This window comes from Haliotis rufescens, unplaced genomic scaffold (assembly GCF_023055435.1).
Source record: "Haliotis rufescens isolate VD_foot unplaced genomic scaffold, xgHalRufe1.0.p SCAF_1, whole genome shotgun sequence".
Taxonomy (NCBI): Eukaryota; Metazoa; Mollusca; class Gastropoda; order Lepetellida; family Haliotidae; genus Haliotis; species Haliotis rufescens.
The window spans coordinates 15333302-15355570 of NW_025963779.1; the positions used below are offsets into that span (position 1 = coordinate 15333302).

General features: G+C 39.1%; 1 protein-coding gene across 8 annotated transcripts in view; it reads right to left on the reverse strand.

Annotated features, from left to right (window-relative positions):
• The window catches only part of LOC124149102 (3-galactosyl-N-acetylglucosaminide 4-alpha-L-fucosyltransferase FUT3-like), a 39251-nt gene that overhangs the window by 2856 nt on the left and 14126 nt on the right, over positions 1-22269 (reverse strand). For 4 of the 8 annotated variants that reach the window (XM_048391468.1, XM_046520471.2, XM_048391567.1 and 1 more), the window contains one exon: positions 18298-20085. The exons of the other annotated variants lie outside the window; for them this stretch is intronic. In XM_048391468.1, the coding sequence (XP_048247425.1) occupies positions 18798-20085 (1288 nt within the window). In that variant the 3' untranslated portion in view covers positions 18298-18797. Of the gene's footprint in view, positions 1-18297; positions 20086-22269 lie in introns of those variants that run through there. 8 annotated transcript variants of the gene reach the window in all.

Sequence of the window (22269 nt, forward strand, 5' to 3'; positions counted from 1 at the left end):
TGCGGTCACTGAAGCGGAAACAATTGAAATCACTGAAGCCAAAACAATAGAAATCCGTGTAGGAGTTCGAGAATCACTGAAGCGGTAACAGAAGCAATGTACTGGCTCATAGTTTTCACAACATACCTTGACATTCCTTTCGTTTCCATATAACTTAAAGGTGAAATAGAAACTAGGTTGTTGGAAATTCCCAAATGTGTGCTTAAAAAGGTTGGAATTTGTATTATAACACAGTTAGTCTCTGACATGCAGTGAGAATGGAAGGAGATCTCTGTACAGATTCAGTACCTTGTAAGTCTATTGTGGTGTCCACAGACTGGACCCTGTTTGAAAGAAGACTATCTTCGTTTAAAGACTGGCCAAAGCAAATGAGTCAATCTCCAGTTGATTTGGCCCATGCTGGATTTATCTACTTGAACTGTGGCGACGTCTGCCGTTGCTTTAAATGCAACATACGTCTTAAAGGATGGGAAGACAATGACAACGTTTGGATTGAGCACGAGAAGTGGTCACCAGACTGTGCCTATATCAAAATGGTTGGTGTCATGAAGAAAAAGAAGACCACACCTTGTGAAGCAATGAAGTGGAAACTGTGTTAGAAGATAAATATTCAACCAATGACAATACATGATGTTTTCATAAGAATGTCCTATGTTCAAAGTCATCCAATCAGCTTTCTAGAAGTTGTGTTGACAAAGAGACAACAGCACATCAACATGTTCATCCAATAGATTTAAAGGGGAAGTGTACACGCAATAATCACTTTTTTTCCTTTTTCTAAACAAAACGCAATTTTAGAATAAGTTAGTATCTGTGTTTGAAAATATACACTCATTTTTTTCACAGTGAAAGTAGGAAGCTCACAATAGTGTGAAAATGGTATGCCGTAATGAGGCCTTCGTTTTTCGAGCTAAACAGGCCTGAGTTATCCCCCTTAGATTATGACGTAATTGGTGCCAATTCAACTGGGTCCGTGTCTATTCTATAACGCAAAAGATATCAAGTACAAGTTTTCGGTAAAACAACATTGCCTACGACACACTCCGGCGCAGTGGTGACTCAGCATAACACTATGCTGGCTCTCATCTGAGACGCTAGAATCACACACCTGTACCTACACCACGTGAAGCGGCTCTAACAAACCATGATGACGTCATAATGTTTATCAATTGGCACCAATGACGTCATATTGCAAGGGGCATAAGCCATGGTGTTTTTGTTATGGAAATAGAACACTTGGTAAATGTGAAAAATATAAATCGTTTTAATGCAAAACATATGTTAATTAATTGTGATATTTTTATTTTTTTGTCTATGACACTTCTAGGTTTACACTTTTATTGTGGAAAAAGTACAAGAAAATTAGGTTCATTTCCGTGTGAACTTGCCCTTTAAAAAAATCTTAGTTATTGGCATGACATATCATACATTAATGTGATACGTCAGTCATTTTCATAGCTGTACTCGTTTTGGAAGGTTGTGTTTGACTTGCACGGTCATGTCTATGCTGATAACCAACAAGTATGTATTTTTCTATACTAAAAGATCGCCTTTCAGTCAACATTATCCAACGCTTATTACACTTGATGGCAAGACATTCAATTGTGTTGAACAATATTACATGTATAGCAAAGCTTGTGCATTCAAAAGATTTTAGAATGTCCTTCCCCTACTGAGCAAAAAACCCACAAAAAAAACAAAACAATTTGGATCATGACAGAGTATATTTCTTCTTCTTTGACAGACATCAAACCATGTTCTACACATGGAAGTATGTGATGCGTGAACCAGATCGATTAGACGAATCCATCATCATTCAGTTGTCTCAGTGGTTTCAGGACCGCGAGCAATGTGTTCAAGATGCCAAACATAACTTTCAAGATGACACTAAAACAAGTAAACGCGTGATTATCAAGAAACTGTGGCCAACAAAGCTTCAAGTGGATGAAGTTGATGCAGTTCACACTATCCATCATATCGAGTCTTTATTAACTTTATGCTATACATTTGAGTTAAGTAAGATCATCAGACGACTCTCTACAGAATTTTGCTTTGGCTGCATGTTTGAACAGGAAGGAGAACCTGTTCATACTTGTCGTGACCTGTCTGAAGAGAACAAAGTTCAACACTATTTTAATATGGCCTTGTTGGAAGTCAGTGATGATCACGTGATTGGAAACTGGATAAACCTGATTCGAGATGACCCTGACTTACAGTCCGTGTCTCCCCTTACCTTGTGTCAATATCAATGTAAAGATTACAGAGATGTCTATTTTAAGACACCCCTATGGGTCTCAGATGTAAGAAAACGTCTTGTAAAAATGTTGCAACTAGAAAGAGTTTTCCAATAAACATAATGTAGAATCATATGATCTTTTGTTGTCTCACATATATGAAAGGTATAGAACATGTCTCATGTCATTTGTTTCATGACTATGGATTCGCACACATTACCAACTGATAACCAAAGCAAAGAACTGGAGCAGTATTATTTTACTCCCAAGGAAAGTGGTGCCTATTATGGGTTGAATAAATTTCAATCAAGTTTAAAACAGCGAGGTAAAAAGTATAGTCGCAGGAAAGTGAAAGCCTTTCTGGAAGGACAGGATGCATACACCCTTTATAAACCCGTGAAAAGGCACTTTCCAAGACTGAAAGTACGTGTCAACAGCTTGGATGAGCTTTGGGACATAGATCTCGCCCAGGTGACACAGAATAATGTCAGTGTCAATGACAATGTGAGGTATTTGCTGATAGCCATAGATATTTTGTCACGATATCTGTGGGTGGTACCTCTCCAAAATAAGAAACCTGAATCGGTGTTAGAAGGGTTCAATGTCATTTTGAAAGAGGGACGAATTCCCAAAAAGATCAGAGTAGACAAAGGTAAAGAATTTGAAGGTGTTTTCAAAGATTACGTCACAAAGCAAGGCATTAAGCTGATCGTGACACAAAATGAAGACATCAAAGCTAATTATGCAGAAAGTGTGATTCGAACCTTGAGATCTCTCATGACCAGGTACATGACACACAACAACACCAACAAATACATTGATGTGTTACCCGACTTAGTGTACAATTATAATCACACGGTACACCGAAGTCTTGGACAATGGACACCAGCTGATGTGACAAAAGCCAATGAAGTGCAAGTGTGGTCTCATTTGTACATGAAACCTCTCCAGACACAGTTGCAAAGCAAACAGAAATTTAAGAAATTTCAATTTAAAGTCGATGACCTGGTGAGAATCAGTTATTTGAAGAAACCTTTCAGCAGACAACACAATTTACAATACACTGAGGAGTTATTTAAAATAGTCGCTCGCCAGCGACGCCAGGGGATACCACTGTACACACTTAAAGACTTTCATGACGAAGTGTTAAAGGGGCGCTTTTACGAACAGGAGCTCCAGAAAGTCAACAAAGACATAGATGGTATTTGGAACATTGAAAAAGTGATCAGTAAAAAGCAAGAGAAAGGTAAAGTGTATTACCTGGTGAGGTGGGCTGGATGGCCTTCCAGTTTTGACTCATGGGTAGAGAAGAGTCAGGTACAGAATAAACAGTAAACCCCCCCCAAAAAAAACAACAACAAACAAACAAACAAAAAGAAAAAGAAAAAGAAAAAGAAAACACACACAAAAAAAACACAAAAAAACCCACAAAACATGGATAAATATATTGTGTTTAACAGTTCAGATTCTAAAAAACATTACTTTTCCAGTAACACACCCTATAGTTTTCGTGTCAAGCTATCCCAACGTCTGCACTTGGATGGGACGTGGTTGGTGGCTTTAGCCGAACTTCGATTTGGTAAAGTAGACTTGAAAGACATCAATAACCCGACCATTGACATTCTCTGCAATCTGTGTGACAGTTCATGCGCTGGTGAAGACTACATCCCTTTATTGAGACGTATTGACTTGAGAGATGGACCCACCTATGATTTTCGTCACTGGTGGTTTGTACCAGTGGTGGTGAAAGACACACACGACATAGAAATCTATATAAGGTGTGCACAAGGAACACAGCATTCATTTCTGAAGGAAGACGTGAATGTGGCACTTGTTCTGCGTCACTATCCCTTTGTGTAATCCTTGTCATGGATCAAAGACTGTATATTCCTGATGTCCAGAAATGGATCAAATTCTTTGAACATAGACATCAACAACAGGCAACTAAATCTATTATGAAAGGTCGCCCCAGGAGAACAATGATTCCCATTCTCTCCTTGCAAAAGCAGCTGGATACTCCCTGTAGTAAAGCAGAGCCTAAAATAGAAGTGACGTCACAGAATGAAGATGAAACGAGCAGAAGCCTCTCAGAAGCGGAGCAAGCATATAAAGAGGCAAGCTGGAGATAAAATCATCACAACAAAGAAAGTCCGTCGGACAGGTCACAACAGTAAAGGTACCATTTCCATTCTTCAGTTTAAAGACACACCCACCGTTGGAGAACGAGACGTGTTCACTAAACCTTAACGACATGTCAGTGCTCACCGAGAAACAATTTACAGAAGCGCTACCATCTAGTTTAGACCTGTTTGAATTATCGCCTTATCAGACCAGCATCTTACAGCATTATTATGTGGATGTGCGTCCCCTCTCTGCCATCACAGACACCAGTCCAGTGGAATTTCTCATCCCCGGAGCAGGTAGTGACTATATGGACCTCGCTAAAACAAGACTTGTTGTCAATCTCAAAGTGAAACATACCGACAACACACCCCTGGCTGCTAAAGAGAAAGTCGGACCAGTAAACCTGTTGTTAGCCTCATTGTGGTCGGCTGTGTCTGTCGCTTTTCAAGGGCAGCAGGTAAATATCAACAATGCTGCTTACCCCTACAAGGCCATGTTCAAAACTTTACTGCAATATGGAGCAGATGCTAAAACCAGTCAGCTGGAAACTCAATTGTTTTATACCGACAATGAGGATGATCAATCTGATTGGAACAGTGTCGACCCCTATTCAGGCGGAAACGATGGATTAATTAACAGAGGCTTATTTATCGCCCAAAGCAAACGACTCAGTCTCAGTGGACCTTTGATGGAAGATGTTTTTGAATTTAAAAATAACCTGGTCAACGGAGTCGATGTGGGTATCAAACTGTTTCGATCATCAGTACCTTTCATCTTAATGTCCGACGAGACTACAAAACAGTATGTTGTTGAACTGGAAGATGTCTATCTCAAAGTGTGCAAACTCAAAGTGAACAATGCCCTCATTGTGGCTCAAAGCAAACAATTTGAGTCAGCCAATGCACTGTACCCCTACATGAGATCAGAGATGAAAGTGGCCTCTGTGGCAGCGAGTCAGATGTCCTACACCTGGGACAACATGTATCTGAACAAATGTCCCTCCCGTTTGGGGGTTGGCATGGTCAGAGCAGACGCTTACAACGGCAGTCTCACCAAAAACCCATTTTGTTTCATAGGAGAGGATGTGGAAAAGGTTACCTTGTATCTGGACGGCACACCAGTTCCCAATCGAGGACTGTCGCCGGATGACGTAGAGGCCTATGTGAATATGTACCTATGGAACAACATCTGGAGAGAAGACAGAGGTCTGGGAATAAAGAGAAATGAGTTTAAAATTGGAAATGCACTCTTTGTCTTCAATTTGGAAAGTGCCAGTGGAGACGACGACTATTTGAACCTACTTAAATCAGGTACACTGAGACTGGAAGTTCAGTTTAAGAAAGCTCTTACCACCACCATGAACATCGTAGTCATGTCACAAATGCCCTCCTTAATCGAAATCGATCAGACAAGAAATGTGTTTGTCAAGTGAAGAGCACCATGAACAGTCATCAGCTCAGATGTGCCATCACCAGCAATCTTCATCTAAAAGACTGTGTTGTAGGAGTCTATGCCAAAGATACTTTATCTGACATACAAACACCCAACACCTCATCGCATCAGACACAAGGCTGGGGATGTGTTGTCAACACCGATGTGTCTGCCGGACCCGGACGTCACTGGGTGGCCATGTACTTTCAAGATCATGTGGCTGAATTTCTGGACAGTTACGGACATGCTCCCTCTTACTATGACAAACGATTTTTACTGTTCATGAAAAAGTATGGCAAAGTCATACGATACAATGACAAGATTCTCCAGCAAGCTACTTCCAATGTTTGTGGGTTTTATTGTTTATATTATTTAATTCAGAAATGCAGAACCCAAACCACTCTTACAAGTATTGTATCCATTTTTACAACAGATAAACTGCTCAATGATCTGTATGTCACTGACTATATCACTGATTATTTCAAATACTGCTTGACTTGAACATATCTATAATGCAACATATTATCTAGTTTGTATAATAAAAAAAAAAAAATATACATTTAATAAAAGATATCCTGTATTTTTGTTGTTGTCATTATTACAAGAGATAGTGAATGAGGAAGACATGGCTCGTTACGTGCTGACCCATTACAATTTTTTGAGACAACTCCTCCTACAAAATGACAACGAACAGACCTTGGAGGACATACGCTCTATGACAAGAGGTCAAATTAAAGCGACCAGGGCCATTGTGAAACGATTACTCAATGGACGCATTTCTACAACTCGTATGGAAAACCTTAGATATCTTCAACCCTATCCACATAACAATTACCTGAGGATATTGCAACGGATCTCCCTCCCAAACACATCTGATGCCAATGTCAAACGTAGTTTAATCAGACATACCCCATTAATTCCCTTTATATTTAAATATGAGCATGTGCGTCAGGTGAGAGATGAAGCACTGATCAATATACAACGTTGGCAACGAGCACAACAATGGAGAGGACCCCTTGTGGCCCGTGCAGCATAAATGAAGCTGCTGTCACCTAATTAGTGGCATTTGCTTTCATACGGTTTCAGTGTCAACATGGAAAGCCAATACCTCCTTCCATTTCACGTTCCCACCACTATCTCGATCATTGGAGGCACTTGCAGTGGGAAAACGTACTTAACTAAACGACTACTGCTGAATGCAGATACTGTATTTGAAAAATCTCCATACCTCATCGTGTATTGTTACGCAGCTTGGCAAAACCTGTATGAAGAGATGCAAGGGTCCATTCCAAACATCCAGTTTCATGAAGGATTGCCTAAGGAGTCTGATGTCTATGCATGGTCTGAAGTATCTAACAAAAACATGATTTTAGTGTTGGACGATCTCATGATGGATATTGCTCAGAGTGAATTCATGATCACCTTGTATACCACCCTTTCTCATCATCTCGGCATCACGGTCATTAATCTTCAACAAAGTGCCTATCCTAAAGGTTCGAGTGCACGAACACTGAGTCTCAATACGCATATTTTCATTTTGTTGAGCAACCCAAGATCAGCTCATGAATACAAGATTTTAGCTTCACAAATCTTTCCAGGACAAATGAAATATTTTTTAGAATCCTATCGTGATGCTGTTGAGGGTAAACAATTCTCTTATCATATGATCGACGCCTCGCCCTACCATAATTCTACTTATGGACACTTACGTACAGGGATATTACCTGGTGAAGTGTGCACAGTGTATTTACCGAGAGAATAAAAAGTGAGACTACAAAAGAAACAAGTTTCTAAACTGTAAAGAAATTGTGATCTAACATTGAGATGAGTAACATCTACTCATGGAAGATTGTATCATATGTGACACAGTCTATTGACAAACAAATTCCACATTGTGCTCGGGAGGTGGTGACCTTACAAGAATCACAGTCAGTCTTTTTACACTAAAGATGCATGCTTAAAATCTTTAGAAAAAGCCCTTTCTGAGGAAAAGATACCTGATCGTTTTGGAATACCAGTTGCTTTTTATTTACAAGCGGACAGTGTTGTCAACCACTTAGCCATGGAATGTATACAGGAGAATATGGATTTCCTTCTGATATTAGGTAAAGCCATTCCGTTTCAGAGGAAGGCACTGCTATCGCATTTGACTAAACCACAGTTTAAAGCTATCATCACTCTGGTTTACAATATATTAGTGGGCAACATTGCGCAGAATGATCATCTTAAAAAGAAACTACATCGTCATAGACGAGTCATTCGTGCTATGACATGCAAATCGATCAGTCAGACAGATAAAAAAAAGCTCCTGTCCACTCATCATACCATCCTAGCAGTTTGCATAACAGCACTAGAAAATTATCTGTCACAGAAACAGTTCGAATCCAATTCTGACAATGGTTCCCATGGTACTACTGAGGAGGGAGACCTATCGTCGTCTGATACAGAAGACGGACAGGAGTCGACCGAATGCCAGTGAACAATTCTCATCACCAGACAAACCAGAACCCAGTGACAATGCAAGTGGGAAATCACACATGGAGCAAACCACGGCTGAGGAGAGAAATGACACCACTCAAGATACAGACTATAGTGAACAGGATGTCAAAAATTGTGTAGATCAGTCAAGTTCCCTTGGATTTCGTTTAGATGAACTCTTGCAAGGGATAAAATCAAGTGCTTCTGTGGGAAAACTGGTAGCACTGTGGCAGTATCTCCTACATCAACGTCAACTGGGACGCATTTCATGGAATACTCAACTTGAGTTGACGAGCGAAGATGGAGAAACAGTACAAAAATCCAATATATTGAAACTAATTCGTTACATGATTTTGTCTCCTAAAGCCAAAGAGAAAGCACCGCTCGGTTATAAGCAATTTAAAAAAATTCTCAGTGAATTGCCAGATTCTTAACCATTTCTTTCTCAAGTTGGGTTTGGACAAAAGAGAAAGTCAACAGTGTCAGAAAAAAACATGTTTGTTCGAAGTCAACTCAAGTTGGGTGTTCCTGGCATAGGGAAAAAGCTCAAATCTCTGGAAGATTACTGAGAAAAAAAAAAAATTAATTTTTTTTAAAAAAAATGCTTCATTGTGTAGTTAAACCATTTTGTTAGAGTCTGAAATAAAAAATAATAATACAGTGCTGTATCATTTCTGTGTTTGTTATAATTACAAGTGGTGAGCTTCAGAAAGTCCTGAATGTCAGTATGTCTCAATGACTTGTAGAATGAGTAGTTATCTCCCTTAGTTGGAGCCACGTCCCAACAAGTTACAACACGAATGACCTTCAATTCGAATTATTTTATTTTAAAAATATGAAACAGATATAAAAAATCATTTGTAATTGTAATGTGATTACATCATGATTTTGAAAGACATTCTCACATATAAATTAAAAAAATACTGTTCCATTTCACACACACATACACACATACACACAGAAATCAACAGAAATCAACACAATCAATATAACATAATAAGTCCTTTATGATTTCACATCACAAAAAAAAAAAAAACAACAAAAAAAAAAAAAACGTTGATCAAAATAACTTGATATTGACCAAAAAAAAAAAAAAAAAAAAATGAATATGGAAACAATTTGTTTCATGAACTGATGTGGAAAAAAAATTGTAACAAAAATAAACACACACACAAAAAAACAAAAAACAACAACAAAAAAAACCCCAACAAAAATGAGAAAAAACAAAACAAATGATAAACAGAAAGTATTGGTCTTTCGATATTTTTTTCTTCATAGCGTACAAGCACTGAAATAATGAAAAAGAAAAAGAAAAAAGAAGTTGTTCAAACCTGGAGTGGTACAGCGACTGTCGAACATTGAAATGAACTATGTTTAAAAGTGAACGATCAGTCCAGTTTGGTTCTTGACTTAGAGTGGAAGCAATATTCGCCGCCTCCCGTTGAGATTCACGTTTACATCCTGTTTTTTTGTAACTGAACGACAATTGTACAACATGTCATCTCCCGATGGACATTGCGCCCGAGATTTATTGGTGAGATCTGAGGTTAATCGTCAAGTCGCTGACGAACGCAGAAGAGGCATATGTATCAGACCCTTTCACAGGGAGGACGCTGTAGTCGGAACTCTGGTTGGTTTACTGATGTTAGCAATCACCATTTTGACCATCGTTAATGCGGTTACTATTTCGAATTGGAAAAATAAAACTTCACAGCAAATAGACAGTGAACTATTTTTTGACGACCCTCCTATTGAACCAACCCTCAGTCTACAGTCTATCAACGCTTCTTCACAGTGCTCGAACACTCAGTTTGTCTTATCCTATTCAACACGAGCTGTCGTTTGTCGTAGCGAAAATCGCACCGTGCTTGACGTCAGACAGTTTCTGAATGAGAAACCAACAATAAAAGGTATAACGCTTACTCAGGGCGAATGGAAAATGATGTTACGTCTGAAACCTTTCATCCGTGCACAAATCAGATCCATGAATGAACAGACAATGAATAAACGAACACTGCCTGTATGATCTCCACGAACAATTTAAAATTATATATTTGGGCTATCAACAATGGGCTTAAAGACGATGAAAAGAAGAAAGTACTCGAAGTTTACTACACTCATCAATGAAAACCTGCATGCTATAGAATATAACAGTTGTAGCGATATGTACTCGAATAAAAATACTTTCATCTAATGATAGCAGAAATTGCTTGAACGGTAACGCGAAAGCCGAAGGTCCTAAGGAGCGGAAAACGACACCAATAAAATATCACATCGATACGCTACATGAGGATGGTGTCGATATAAGAGTATGTCATACGTTGAAATATGCTTTGTTTTATAGTTGAACATTCATGTGTTTCTGATTCTCTGTGAACGAGTGTTTACATGAATAATATACGTTGTGTTTACATGAATAAAATACGCTGTTTATCACGCTCTGATTGTTTTGTCCTCATTGCTTATCGTTCTTAGATATCGTTAGTTTATCTTAACATGTATTTATGCGGAGACGAATATCGCTCTCTCGCAGTTGAATCATGGCTACAGACACAGCACATTCCTCTACGGAAAAGGCATTAGAAAATTATTATTTTAACCCTCGTAATCCGGGTGCATTCTATGGTCCAATAAAATTAAAACAAGCATTGCAGAAACAGGGAAACAGCAAGTATAAAGTCAAGAAAATAAGACAATTTTTGAATGACAAAGATGCTTATTCGCTGCATAAGCCGGTGAAATATAGGTTTCCACGTTTGAGAGTTCGGGTGAACAGCCGAGATGAAATGTGGGATATTGACTTGGCAGATGTGAGTCGTTATGCTAAGAAAAATTATGAAATACGATATTTACTAATCGTTATTGATATCCTCTCTAGGTATTTGTGGGTTGTCCCATTACTGAATAAAAAGACTATGACGGTCACCAAGGGGTTGAGAACAATCTTCAAAGAAGGTCGTTTTCCGATAAAAATTCAAGTTGACAAGGGCAAGGAATTTTCTGGAGAGTTTAGAATGTATGTGTCTAATCAAAACATAAAGCTGATTGTGACTCAAAACGAAGATATAAAGGCTAATTATGCCGAGAGAGTCATTAGGACGTTGAGAACGCTCATGTCTAGATATATGACACACAACAACTCTGAAAAATATATTGATGTGTTACAAGATTTAGTGTATAACTATAATCATAGTCAACATAGAAGCCTCGGACATTGGGCCCCTGCTGATGTGACCAAGACAAATGAACTCAAAGTGTGGAAGCACTTGTACGTTAGACCCATGCTGATACATGTAAAAAGCAAGAAGCCTTTCCATAAATTTAAGTATAAGGTGGGTGATATTGTACGTGTAAGTTATTTGAGAAGAACCTTTAGTAAAGAACACAACCTACGCTGGACTGAAGAATTATTCAAAATTGCTTCGCGAACACGACGACAGGGTATACCTATCTACACGTAGCCAGACCATCGTAAGCGATTTAACAAAGCCTTGGGGTAGAGACTCAAGATCCTGACTGAAGTATATATATATACTACGCGCGGACCTCAGAGCGGATAATCTCTCGTGGACAGCCGGCGAATGCAATAGTTTTGTTGATTTTATTTCCATCTCAAAAAGCGTATTTTGTTACAATGTTAATAATCGTTCACACATCAAGAACCAGTCACTGTGTACCACAAATACCTAAGAAATCAGCCAGGAAGAGTGGAACACGGAGACACACATTTATGTCCACAGCGACCCCAGCCTGTCGTGTCGCACACGTTCGTTTGACTAATACATATTTAAACATACAATGGATTTGTTTACCGAATAACACGATAGCGCCGCTCCAGTGAATATCACGCTCTACTCAACATTTAGTGTTTAACATGCATTAATTCCCTGGAGCAGCTAGAAACTAATTAATGCACATCCAAATGTTTACAATAGTAATCAAATTAATGATAAAAATAATAATTTGTTGAGTGTTCTGTACTGCTGGACGATACAGAAATGAGTGTCAATATCAAATCGGCACAGCCCCTGTTTGACGAGTTTGGGAGACAATATGAGTTACTGAGTTTTGAATTTTCTGCAATGTAGTAATTCAGAGATTTAAAAAAATAAGAATTGTAGTAATTTTGACATACGAGTGTTTGTATGAGAAACTTGGCTGTCTGATTCCAGGATTTTGCTGCTGGTGTAAAAGTGAAGAAAAATATAAGCAATACCATATTTATAAGAAATCTTGGCCAAAAGCGACTGTACGATTCCGACTATACCATGAGCATGTGTTCATGAATCACTTATAAATATTCGTCATGCCAGATGTTCGCGATAAGGTGAGCATATCCTGCCTGACTTGTCGCATAAGCCACAAACACATGTACAATCAATAAATAAAAATGACAAAACCCTTTCCATATTCAATGGAAATCTCTGTCGATTGTAGGATCCCCAGTATATCATGAACATGTGTTTATGAATCACTATCAAATAGTAATGATACCAGGTGTTCGTGAAAGGTGAGCATATCCAGCCCCAACGGTGGCACCCGTCACAAACACATGTAAAGGCAAGTCAATTGTTCATCTAAAAAAAAGCATAAGAACACATGGTACAAGTCGAAATAGGGAACTGCATCGGACATCATTTTTGTCACTTTACGTCGAATTTGGAAATGTCCTTCACATGTCTCCCATAAAACGTTTTGAAAGCTTTACTGGGGACTTGAATGTTGTAACTTTAATCAAACAAATTCTGAGCAAGAGTCGCCCTTTGACATCTTGGTAGGAAGAGCATGCCCGATAGTATCTCAAGAGTTGTAAAACGTAAACACCGAAGGCTGGAGCTGCTGGAATATTGTTCGACCTGAAGGGGAAGTTGACTATTGGAAAGTTGAAGTCATCCCTTTGTCATAGAGTCTTGTGGAGAATCTGAATCGTTATTCATAAATCTAAATCTGAAACAAATGAGGCGGACACACTGGCCTCCTATATTTCTAGTTCAGATAGGTTAATCAGTGGAAGGGAATTGGCTATTGGATGGTTATTGAGCGATATCAGATCATCAATGTACCTGAAGCTTAAGTTAAACTTCTTGGCCAAATTAACATGTTTTGACTTTGCCAATCCGTGTAGACATTCCGATTCATATGCATACAAAAACAGATCCACAAGAATGTGAACACAATTGGTGCCCATGGGGATTCCGCCTTCTTGCCAAAATACCTTATCCCCAAATTTTACATTAATGTTATCAAGTCCAGCATTTCACATATTGTTTCCTCAGTAATCTTCAGATAGCATTTGCTTTCAATTTTGAAAAATTTACCTGAACCTCTGATTATGGGTACGTAACTGTATCAGTGTTCATCATTTTTGTAACAAAAGACCATTGAATCAAGGACTAAAGTGTGTCACGTGGGATAGTGGTGTACAAAGTTGAAAAATCAAATGTTTGTAAAGAATAGAATGTCAAGTCAATTGTTCACCTGAAAAAAACGGAACATTTGCAACAAGTTAAAAAAGGGAACTGATCTGACATGATTATTTTCTTTGATGCAACAAATTTTGAAATGTCCTCCGCATTTTTAACGTAAAACGGTTGTGAAAGCTTTGCTGGCGACCGATTTAAGTTTGATCAAGCAACTTTTGAACAAGAGTCGTACGGCGTTCTTTGAAATCACTTTGAAATCTTGGTGGAAAGAAACATGATTTGCAGAGATAGTTGACATATTCCTAGTGACAATTTGGAAGGAAAGAAAAGTTTCACGCTGCAGCAGAGACTTTGACATCACCGTTTACAAATTTGATAGAACAGCCAGATAGAATCTTCAGGGGTAGTTGTCTTGATCCTATTGTGGGTAACTTGATTTTGTTATCATTCAACTTGAGATAGTTAACATACACCTACAGCTCTATCGTATTTGGTAAAGACACCCAATATATATTCATGTATTAGTCACACGAATGTGCAACGTGACAGGCTGCCGTCGTTGTGGTGTTTTCTGTGTGACTCATTGTTCCAGTCTTCTACTATCAAGGTAGGCAGCTGTATTACTTCTCTGTAATAATGTGGATGTGTGTGTGTTTGTTTTGTGTGTGTGTGTTTGTGTGTGTTATATCGTGTGTGTGTGTGTGTGTGTGTGTGTGTTACAACGTGTGTGTGTGTGTGTGTTACAACGTGTGTGTGTGTTACAACGTGTGTGTGTGTGTTACAACGTGTGTGTGTAAAAATGCATAAAGCATTATGTTTTTTAAATATTTTTTTCATTTCAAAAGTAAAACAGAAAAGAAAAGAAAAAAAAATCTCCTTTCCTTCCTTCATGGTTTTTTCATCAAGTATGAACTAGTGACTTCAGTGAGCACTGAGAGTTTTATCAACCCATTTGGATTCTGTGTCCCAGTCATAACAGTATGTGAAAAGAGTTATGTAGACACCACAAAAAATTGTTCCAAGTTCATAGCCAGTAACCAATATAGGGTGAGGTTTATCAAGCCAGCTTGATTTGATGTCTCAGTCATAAACAGTGTGTGGTAGAGTTACTTTAACTGCACTCAAAATGACCTAAGATCATAGTCAGTAACCAATACCTTGTGCCCAGCGAACTGTCAAGTGTCCTGTTCCACTGACCTAGTCATCTATTATTACTACTGGTGAAGTGTACTGTAACTGTGTCAATGATTTTATCCCTGAAGTGCATCTCATGTCATCACTGAATGCCATTCAGTAATTGTTTCTGTTACCGATTCAGTGATTCTCGAACTCCTACACGGATTTCTATTGTTTCTGGTTCAGTGATTTCAATTGTTTCCGCTTCAGTGACCGCAAGGCGCAAGGCAAAACTCAAACTCCTATATTTTCAACCACTCACCTTGTAGTGGCTATAAGTCTATGACACCTTGTAGTGGCTATAACTCTATGACACCTTGTAGTGGCTATAACTAAATGACACCTTGTAGTGGCTATAAGTCTATGACACCTTGTAGTGGCTATAACTCTATGACACCTTGTAGTGGCTAAAACTCTATGACACCTTGTAGTGGCTATAACTCTATGACACCTTGTAGTGGCTATAAGTCTATGACACCTTGTAGTGGCTATAACTCTATGACACCTTGTAGTGGCTATAACTCTGTGCCACCTTGTAGTGGCTATAACTCTATGACACCTTGTAGTGGCTATAACTCTATGACACCTTGTAGTGGCTATAACTCTATGGCACCTTGTAGTGGCTATAAGTCTATGACACCTTGTAGTGGCTATAACTCTATGACACCTTGTAGTGGCTATAACTCTATGGCACCTTGTAGTGGCTATAACTCTGTGACACCTTGTAGTGGCTATAAGTCTATGACACCTTGTAGTGGTTATAACTCTATGACACCTTGTAGTGGCTATAACTCTATGGCACCTTGTAGTGGCTATAACTCTTTGCCACCTTGTAGTGGCTATAACTCAATGACACCTTGTAGTGGCTAAAACTCTATGACACCTTGTAGTGGCTATAACTCTATGACACCTTGTAGTGGCTATAACTCTATGACACCTTGTAGTGGCTAAAACTCTATGACACCTTGTAGTGGCTATAACTCTATGACACCTTGTAGTGGCTATAAGTCTATGACACCTTGAAGTGGCTATAACTCTATGGCACCTTGTAGTGGCTATAACTCTTTGCCACCTTGTAGTGGCTATAACTCTATGACACCTTGTAGTGGCTATAACTAAATGACACCTTGTAGTGGCTATAAGTCTATGACACCTTGTAGTGGCTATAACTCTATGACACCTTGTAGTGGCTAAAACTCTATGACACCTTGTAGTGGCTATAACTCTATGACACCTTGTAGTGGCTATAAGTCTATGACACCTTGTAGTGGCTATAACTCTATGGCACCTTGTAGTGGCTATAACTCTGTGCCACCTTGTAGTGGCTATAACTCTATGACACCTTGTAGTGGCTATAACTCTATGACACCTTGTAGTGGCTATAACTCTATGACACCTTGTAGTGGCTATAACTCTATGACACCTTGTAGTGGCTATAACTCTATGACACCTTGTAGTGGCTATAACTCTGTGACACCATGGAATCTCCACAAGAATGATTTTACAATTATGTTATACCTTCTATGTGAGACTCTTATCAATCAACCCCCGTATGACCTCGGTCTGTAAATAATCGAGTTTGGACCAGACAATCCAGTTATTGGTATTATGAGCAAAATCTGAAGCCGTTGGGATACGATGACACGCAATCAACCCAATGACCCTTGCCTGACAACAGATCTATAAAGCCGCCCCTTACAATAAGCATAGGTTAGTAAGACCAATTCTATTCGGGAAGTATTTTCATTGTGAAAATTACAATATTATTTCAATTTATATGTATATCATTGTCGAGAAACAAACTGATAATGATGTTATTGTCGAAAACCATATCAATAAAAGAGAAGATGCTATTACGATCCTTTGTAAATAGTGTGTTTGTTTAACGACTCACTCAGCAATATTCCAGCTATATGACGTCTGAATCCAATGTAGGTTAGAACATGACATAATTATTTGATTGATGACATATTTGGTGAAATCTGATTATTCAATAACGTATTAATAATGTAAACCTTAGCAGAAAACTAGAACGGAGCGTGGTGCTTTTAGAGTAAATAGGAAGGGTTCAAGCAAATACCCCCGGCCCACCACACACGCTTGATGTGTACACACACGACTCATATCGATTGTATGCGTGTGGCCAGAGCAATAGAAACCAAAGCATCTGTTTCGTCAACACATCGTTGAGTGACATCGGCGGTTTGTTTTTGTAGCAAAGGGAGGCAAGTCTTACCGTTTTAATAAAACTTATCAACATTGTACGAAAATTGCTGAAAACGGTAGTCCTAAATGTTATTATAAATAAGAATCCGGAGCCTAAATGAACAGAGTTATAAAATAGGATATTTCGTTATTTCGAAATGAGTGAAGGTGAACACGTTAACTTGTCGCACGTCTGGTCTTTAAACGTTATGCATAAAGGATCCTGAGGTTGTAGTCTGTATACCCTGTCCCGTGCAGGGAAGTGTTTTATATAAGTGAGTGAGTATGGTTTTACGCCGCGTTTAGCAATATTCCAGCAATATCACGGCGGGGGACACCAGAAATGGGCTTCACACATTGTACCCATGTCGGGAATCGAACCAGGGTCTTCGGCGTGACGAGCGAACGCTTTAACCACTAGGCAACCCGACCGCCCCTTGTTTTATATAAATGTTTGATTGGCATTCTAGAAGTTGGTGAGTAAATAAGAAAACAAACAACTTTATGGATAACAACTTCTGGTTTATTACATTGAGCGACGTTTTACAAAGTCCAAATTCTCTCAATAATACATCAGGACTTAACCAAAAATGAAAACTCTCGGAAGCCTTAGAAATCCGACGTCACAAATCTTGGATGAACAGATATCAAGGGTATTACATCCCGTCTGTCTAATCAAGATTTTGTTTAGTCCTCAATCAGCTTGTTCAACTATTTTAATTAGTAACCAATGAGCTTATTCAACTTTTTAAAAATGATTTTCATCTTTACTGTATACTAGTATTTGGCTTCATTACCTGTGTGGGGGCACGGGTGGCCCAGTCGTCTATGGCGCCGCGATTCGCTGTGCAACGTAGCGTTCCTTGGGCTCGCCAGAAACATATGATTGTGGGTTCGAATCCCGGTTCGCCCCGATTATGTTTCTAGGTTTGTCAGCATCAGATCCGTGCTCGTGGGTTTCACCGAAGTGGTAAACGTCTGAGACCTGTATCACTTCGGGCTTTCCTCCCACATTAAGCTGACACGCCGTGAATACTGTTAAAAGCAGCGTTAAACCCAACTTACTCACTCACTCATTACCTATGTACTGTTTGTTATTCTTACTGTTCTGGCTTCATCCAATCATCTGTGTGCTACTTGTTATCTATTACATGTTATTAATGTTAATCTGCTGCTTATCACAGCATATTATGTATATAACAATGATTAATACAGAAAAGAAAATGGCAAAATGGAAATATGTTTTATTACAAGTGTCATGAATAAGTTTTCCATGTAAATAATCCTATCTTCATATATCAATTGAAAGCTCGTTAATCCGTTGGATTCTATTCACGTTGATATCGTTGCTGGATATTCTCATTTAACAGTACTGTAAGAGGGTTTCTGGTATATAGAAAATTGGTATATGCCAACATGGATAAAACATCAATGTTTGATGGTGGCTAAAAATAAAACAAACAAGAGATGGTGATGTATTTGATGCGAGTATCATGGTTGTGCTTTGAACCTTAAGTTTGCAGTGTATCGGCAACTGTTTTCAGCCAAGTAACAATTTGATAACATTTGTAATTTGGGGGTCAGTCAGTCCAATTTACAAGTATATACTGCCTAAAAAATGAATCACCTATAATTTAAAAAAATCAACCAACAAATGTTGAACTTCATTTCGCTGACGTAACAAGTATATGTCAAACAATAGCAATTCACTCAAAAGAACTGTACGTCACACAATCGGCTTGGGAGAATGACACACGCCCTTGGTCCACCAAGAAAACACGTCTTCATAAACGTTTCTATATTTCTCCGGTTCTAGGAGCTTCATGCAAACTTCACAAGTGGGATTTGGTTTCTCCACAACAAAATAATATTTTCTCCATTCTAAATATTCCAGATATGCAGTCATATTTTTATCGAGGTAATTAAGATATTTGCCAAGTTCAGCCACGGTGCTGAAATCATCAGCGTTTATAAACGACTTGGGCGGCATGTATTTAGTATAATTGACAAATCCCCTTACAACTGGCACCACATCTGCCACCATGATCTTCCGGAACAGCTTCTCCGTCACATAGTCCAAGCACAGCGTGTTCTCAAATGACAAATAAAACTTATAATCGTTAGTCAACATTTGTAAACACTCAAAACTGCCTTCATTTCCACAAGGGAGACCACACATGCCAAACGTATCCACACCGATATGTTGTTTCAGGAGTCTCACATAATCCTCTCTTTTACTGTCGGTTTCACAATGGCTCACAACCCATGCAACCTTCTTGGTTTTCTTTTCTGCGAGAGAAGTGTAGTCCGTTGTAAGAAAATCCCCCCGTCTATTGACACGGCCATAGGGATAAAAGATGTCCGAATCCGATCTGTAGGTCATGGTCCAGTTAATCTGACCATGCCATTCGGGTTTCTCGAATGCCTGGGACAACGAATAAGATGGACTCTCCAGAGAGAGGAAAATCCATACCTGGCCGTGAGCTCGCACGGGTATGGTCCTGAAATACCCAACAGCATAGAAAATGATGGCGTCGGCCATTTGAATTTGGGACGTGTCGGCCGTCAAGGTACATTCAACGGGACAGTCTGTTAATCCCACGTCTCCCATTCTGATCCAGTCCCAACCGGGGTTATTTACCACCACGATTCGCTTCCGTCCCAACTTTGGTTTGGTCGGATATTTCAGCACATTTTGGCGAGTTGCCATCCTTGTTACTGGTTGTACATTAGGGTTGATATTATTTATCATTTTCCCTGATGGATGAGGTGGGAGGACACTTAATGTCCACGCCAATGGGTCTTCATTCGTTATTTTGTAAACATCCACATTGTCCAGAAACTGGCGTAGTCTCTCCCATCCCGGTGTTACTGGTGTTACTCTTGGTGGATTCTGCGCAATACCGGATTTGTACACCCGGATTGGTACATCGACGTGGAGGGCGATCAGTGTCAACAGCGTCAGAGCCAAAAGGATCCATAATACAGTGCGTCGCCGAAGAAACCTCCGATTACTGAAAATACAAAGTTCACATATTCGTTAGGATGAGGGAGAAACAAGCTGAAGAAATACGGAGGAAGACTTAACAAGCAAAACGTGCTGCTGGAATGTTACCTACTACTGACTAAGCCAGTGATGGAGTCGCATAGAAACACTCAGGCCGTCCTTACACGTCGTCTTCCATTCATCCTAAAGGATGCAAGATCCAAACTCAAATGTGACCTACATGCATTTCTGCATGCGACACCAGTAGAATATCTATCTGTGAATTGTGGTTAAATGTATCCAGAGAATCCACGCCATTGTGAGGACCGACCGACTGGCGAACGACTGATCGTAGCTGGTTCAGTAGGCACTTCCCAGGAGAGAGTACATTCCATTATCAGAAATACTGGGAATTGAAGAACGTATCAGCTCTTTGGGTGCCAAAGTTTCTGACATCTGCTCAAAGAAACGCACCAGGCACAACATGTTTTGTGATAATCTAGCTCTGTTTGAGGCTGATTCAGAAAGATTCTTGCAACGATTTGTGACTGTGCATGAACCCTGGGTTCACCACTTCCACTCCAACAGGCTGCCTATCACAGCACATCATGTATATAACCTCTCATTAATTGGTCGTAGTCACTCCAGCTTGACAACCGTATAAAAATCTACACGAAACGTCGCTCAATTCCGTCATTTAGTTTTTTATACAACTAAGATGAAATACTTTAATACGATCTATAGTGACAAATGGCATTGGGCATGACAGGTTTTATAACCCTTATTGCAACTGTAAATATGCATGTGGTTATAAACCATTTGTTGGCTCGGAATTCTACCTTTAAGGTATAACTTTTTCAATATTTATATATACTCACCGCCAAAAGAAACGCGAACCATAGAAACATATAGAGAAGTGTGTACGTTAAGAAGAGATGTTGCCAATGTGTACCATTCAATGACAAAAGTATCAATCAGTCATGGATCTATGACGTCACATGTGATGCGTTCATGAGCATCGGTTGACACAACATATCCGTATGTTCGATTATGTATTGAACCAATCTAATATCTCTTGAATATTAGTAAGTCTTCATATATTAATCAACATTCATGATATTAGCGTTTTTTTTGGCGGTGGGTATATTTGTCAAACAGTTTGTGTTTTCCGACCTCGTAGTAAATATTACGAGGTGATGTCTTCTTTTAAACCAAGTACAAGTAGAACTCTTGCAATTAACGTATACCCTCTCTCCCCAATATGACATGTTTTCAACCCATATGTATAATGGGCCGATGGCCTCAGCACATTTCTTGATTTTTATGAATAGTGATTTGGAAGGAAATTGTCTTCATGCGTCTATAGTCCCTTGTTCACAAATTTGATGGGCCAATATTTGCAACTAGTGAGTGAGTGAATGAGTCTGGTTTTACGCCGCTTTTAGCAATATTCCAGCAATATCACGGCGGGGGACACCAGAAATGGGCTTCACAATGTTTGCAACTATGTGCCATTCGTTATACTATATGGGCCATTGATAATTGCAATGGACCATTAATACAACATTACTAAAAAACAATTGCAGCTGGATAAAATATCTTGTCTTTTATAATTTTATGTTGAACTTCAGACAATAACAAGTCATTTCATCAACAAATATCACTGTGCCACTTACAAACGAAACTAGCGTCGTCCCTCGAAATAAGGCCCTTCATCGCACCACGGATTTGCTTAAACCACGGGTTAATCAATGGCTCCCATAATATACAGTATGTTACCCACAAACACATATCACCATGTCATCGGAAATAGCATATCAACAAATCCGTACTGAATTACAAAATGCGGCCTTGTCTGCGAGTTGGTTTGAAGACCTATAGAATATTAATAACATGGTCCTTGGCAGATTACACCAACTCGCCGTTTATTTCAGCAACCGCTATCAGATTACCGCTATTGCCTTAAAACAAACCTTAGTTCTCAGAGAATGGATACATATATCAATTGATAAATGTAGTACTTCCACTCGAAAAAAGTCATATTTGTTACAGTTTGACTAGTATATGTCAACATTATGTTTTCGCAATCGAAATAGCAAAACAGCGGGAAGTCCGGCGCGAAGTACCAAGCTCCGGCGCGAGCTGATATTAACAATGCATGGTACACGGCTCTTCATAATTTCGTATGGTCCTAAACTAGTATTGTATCAAT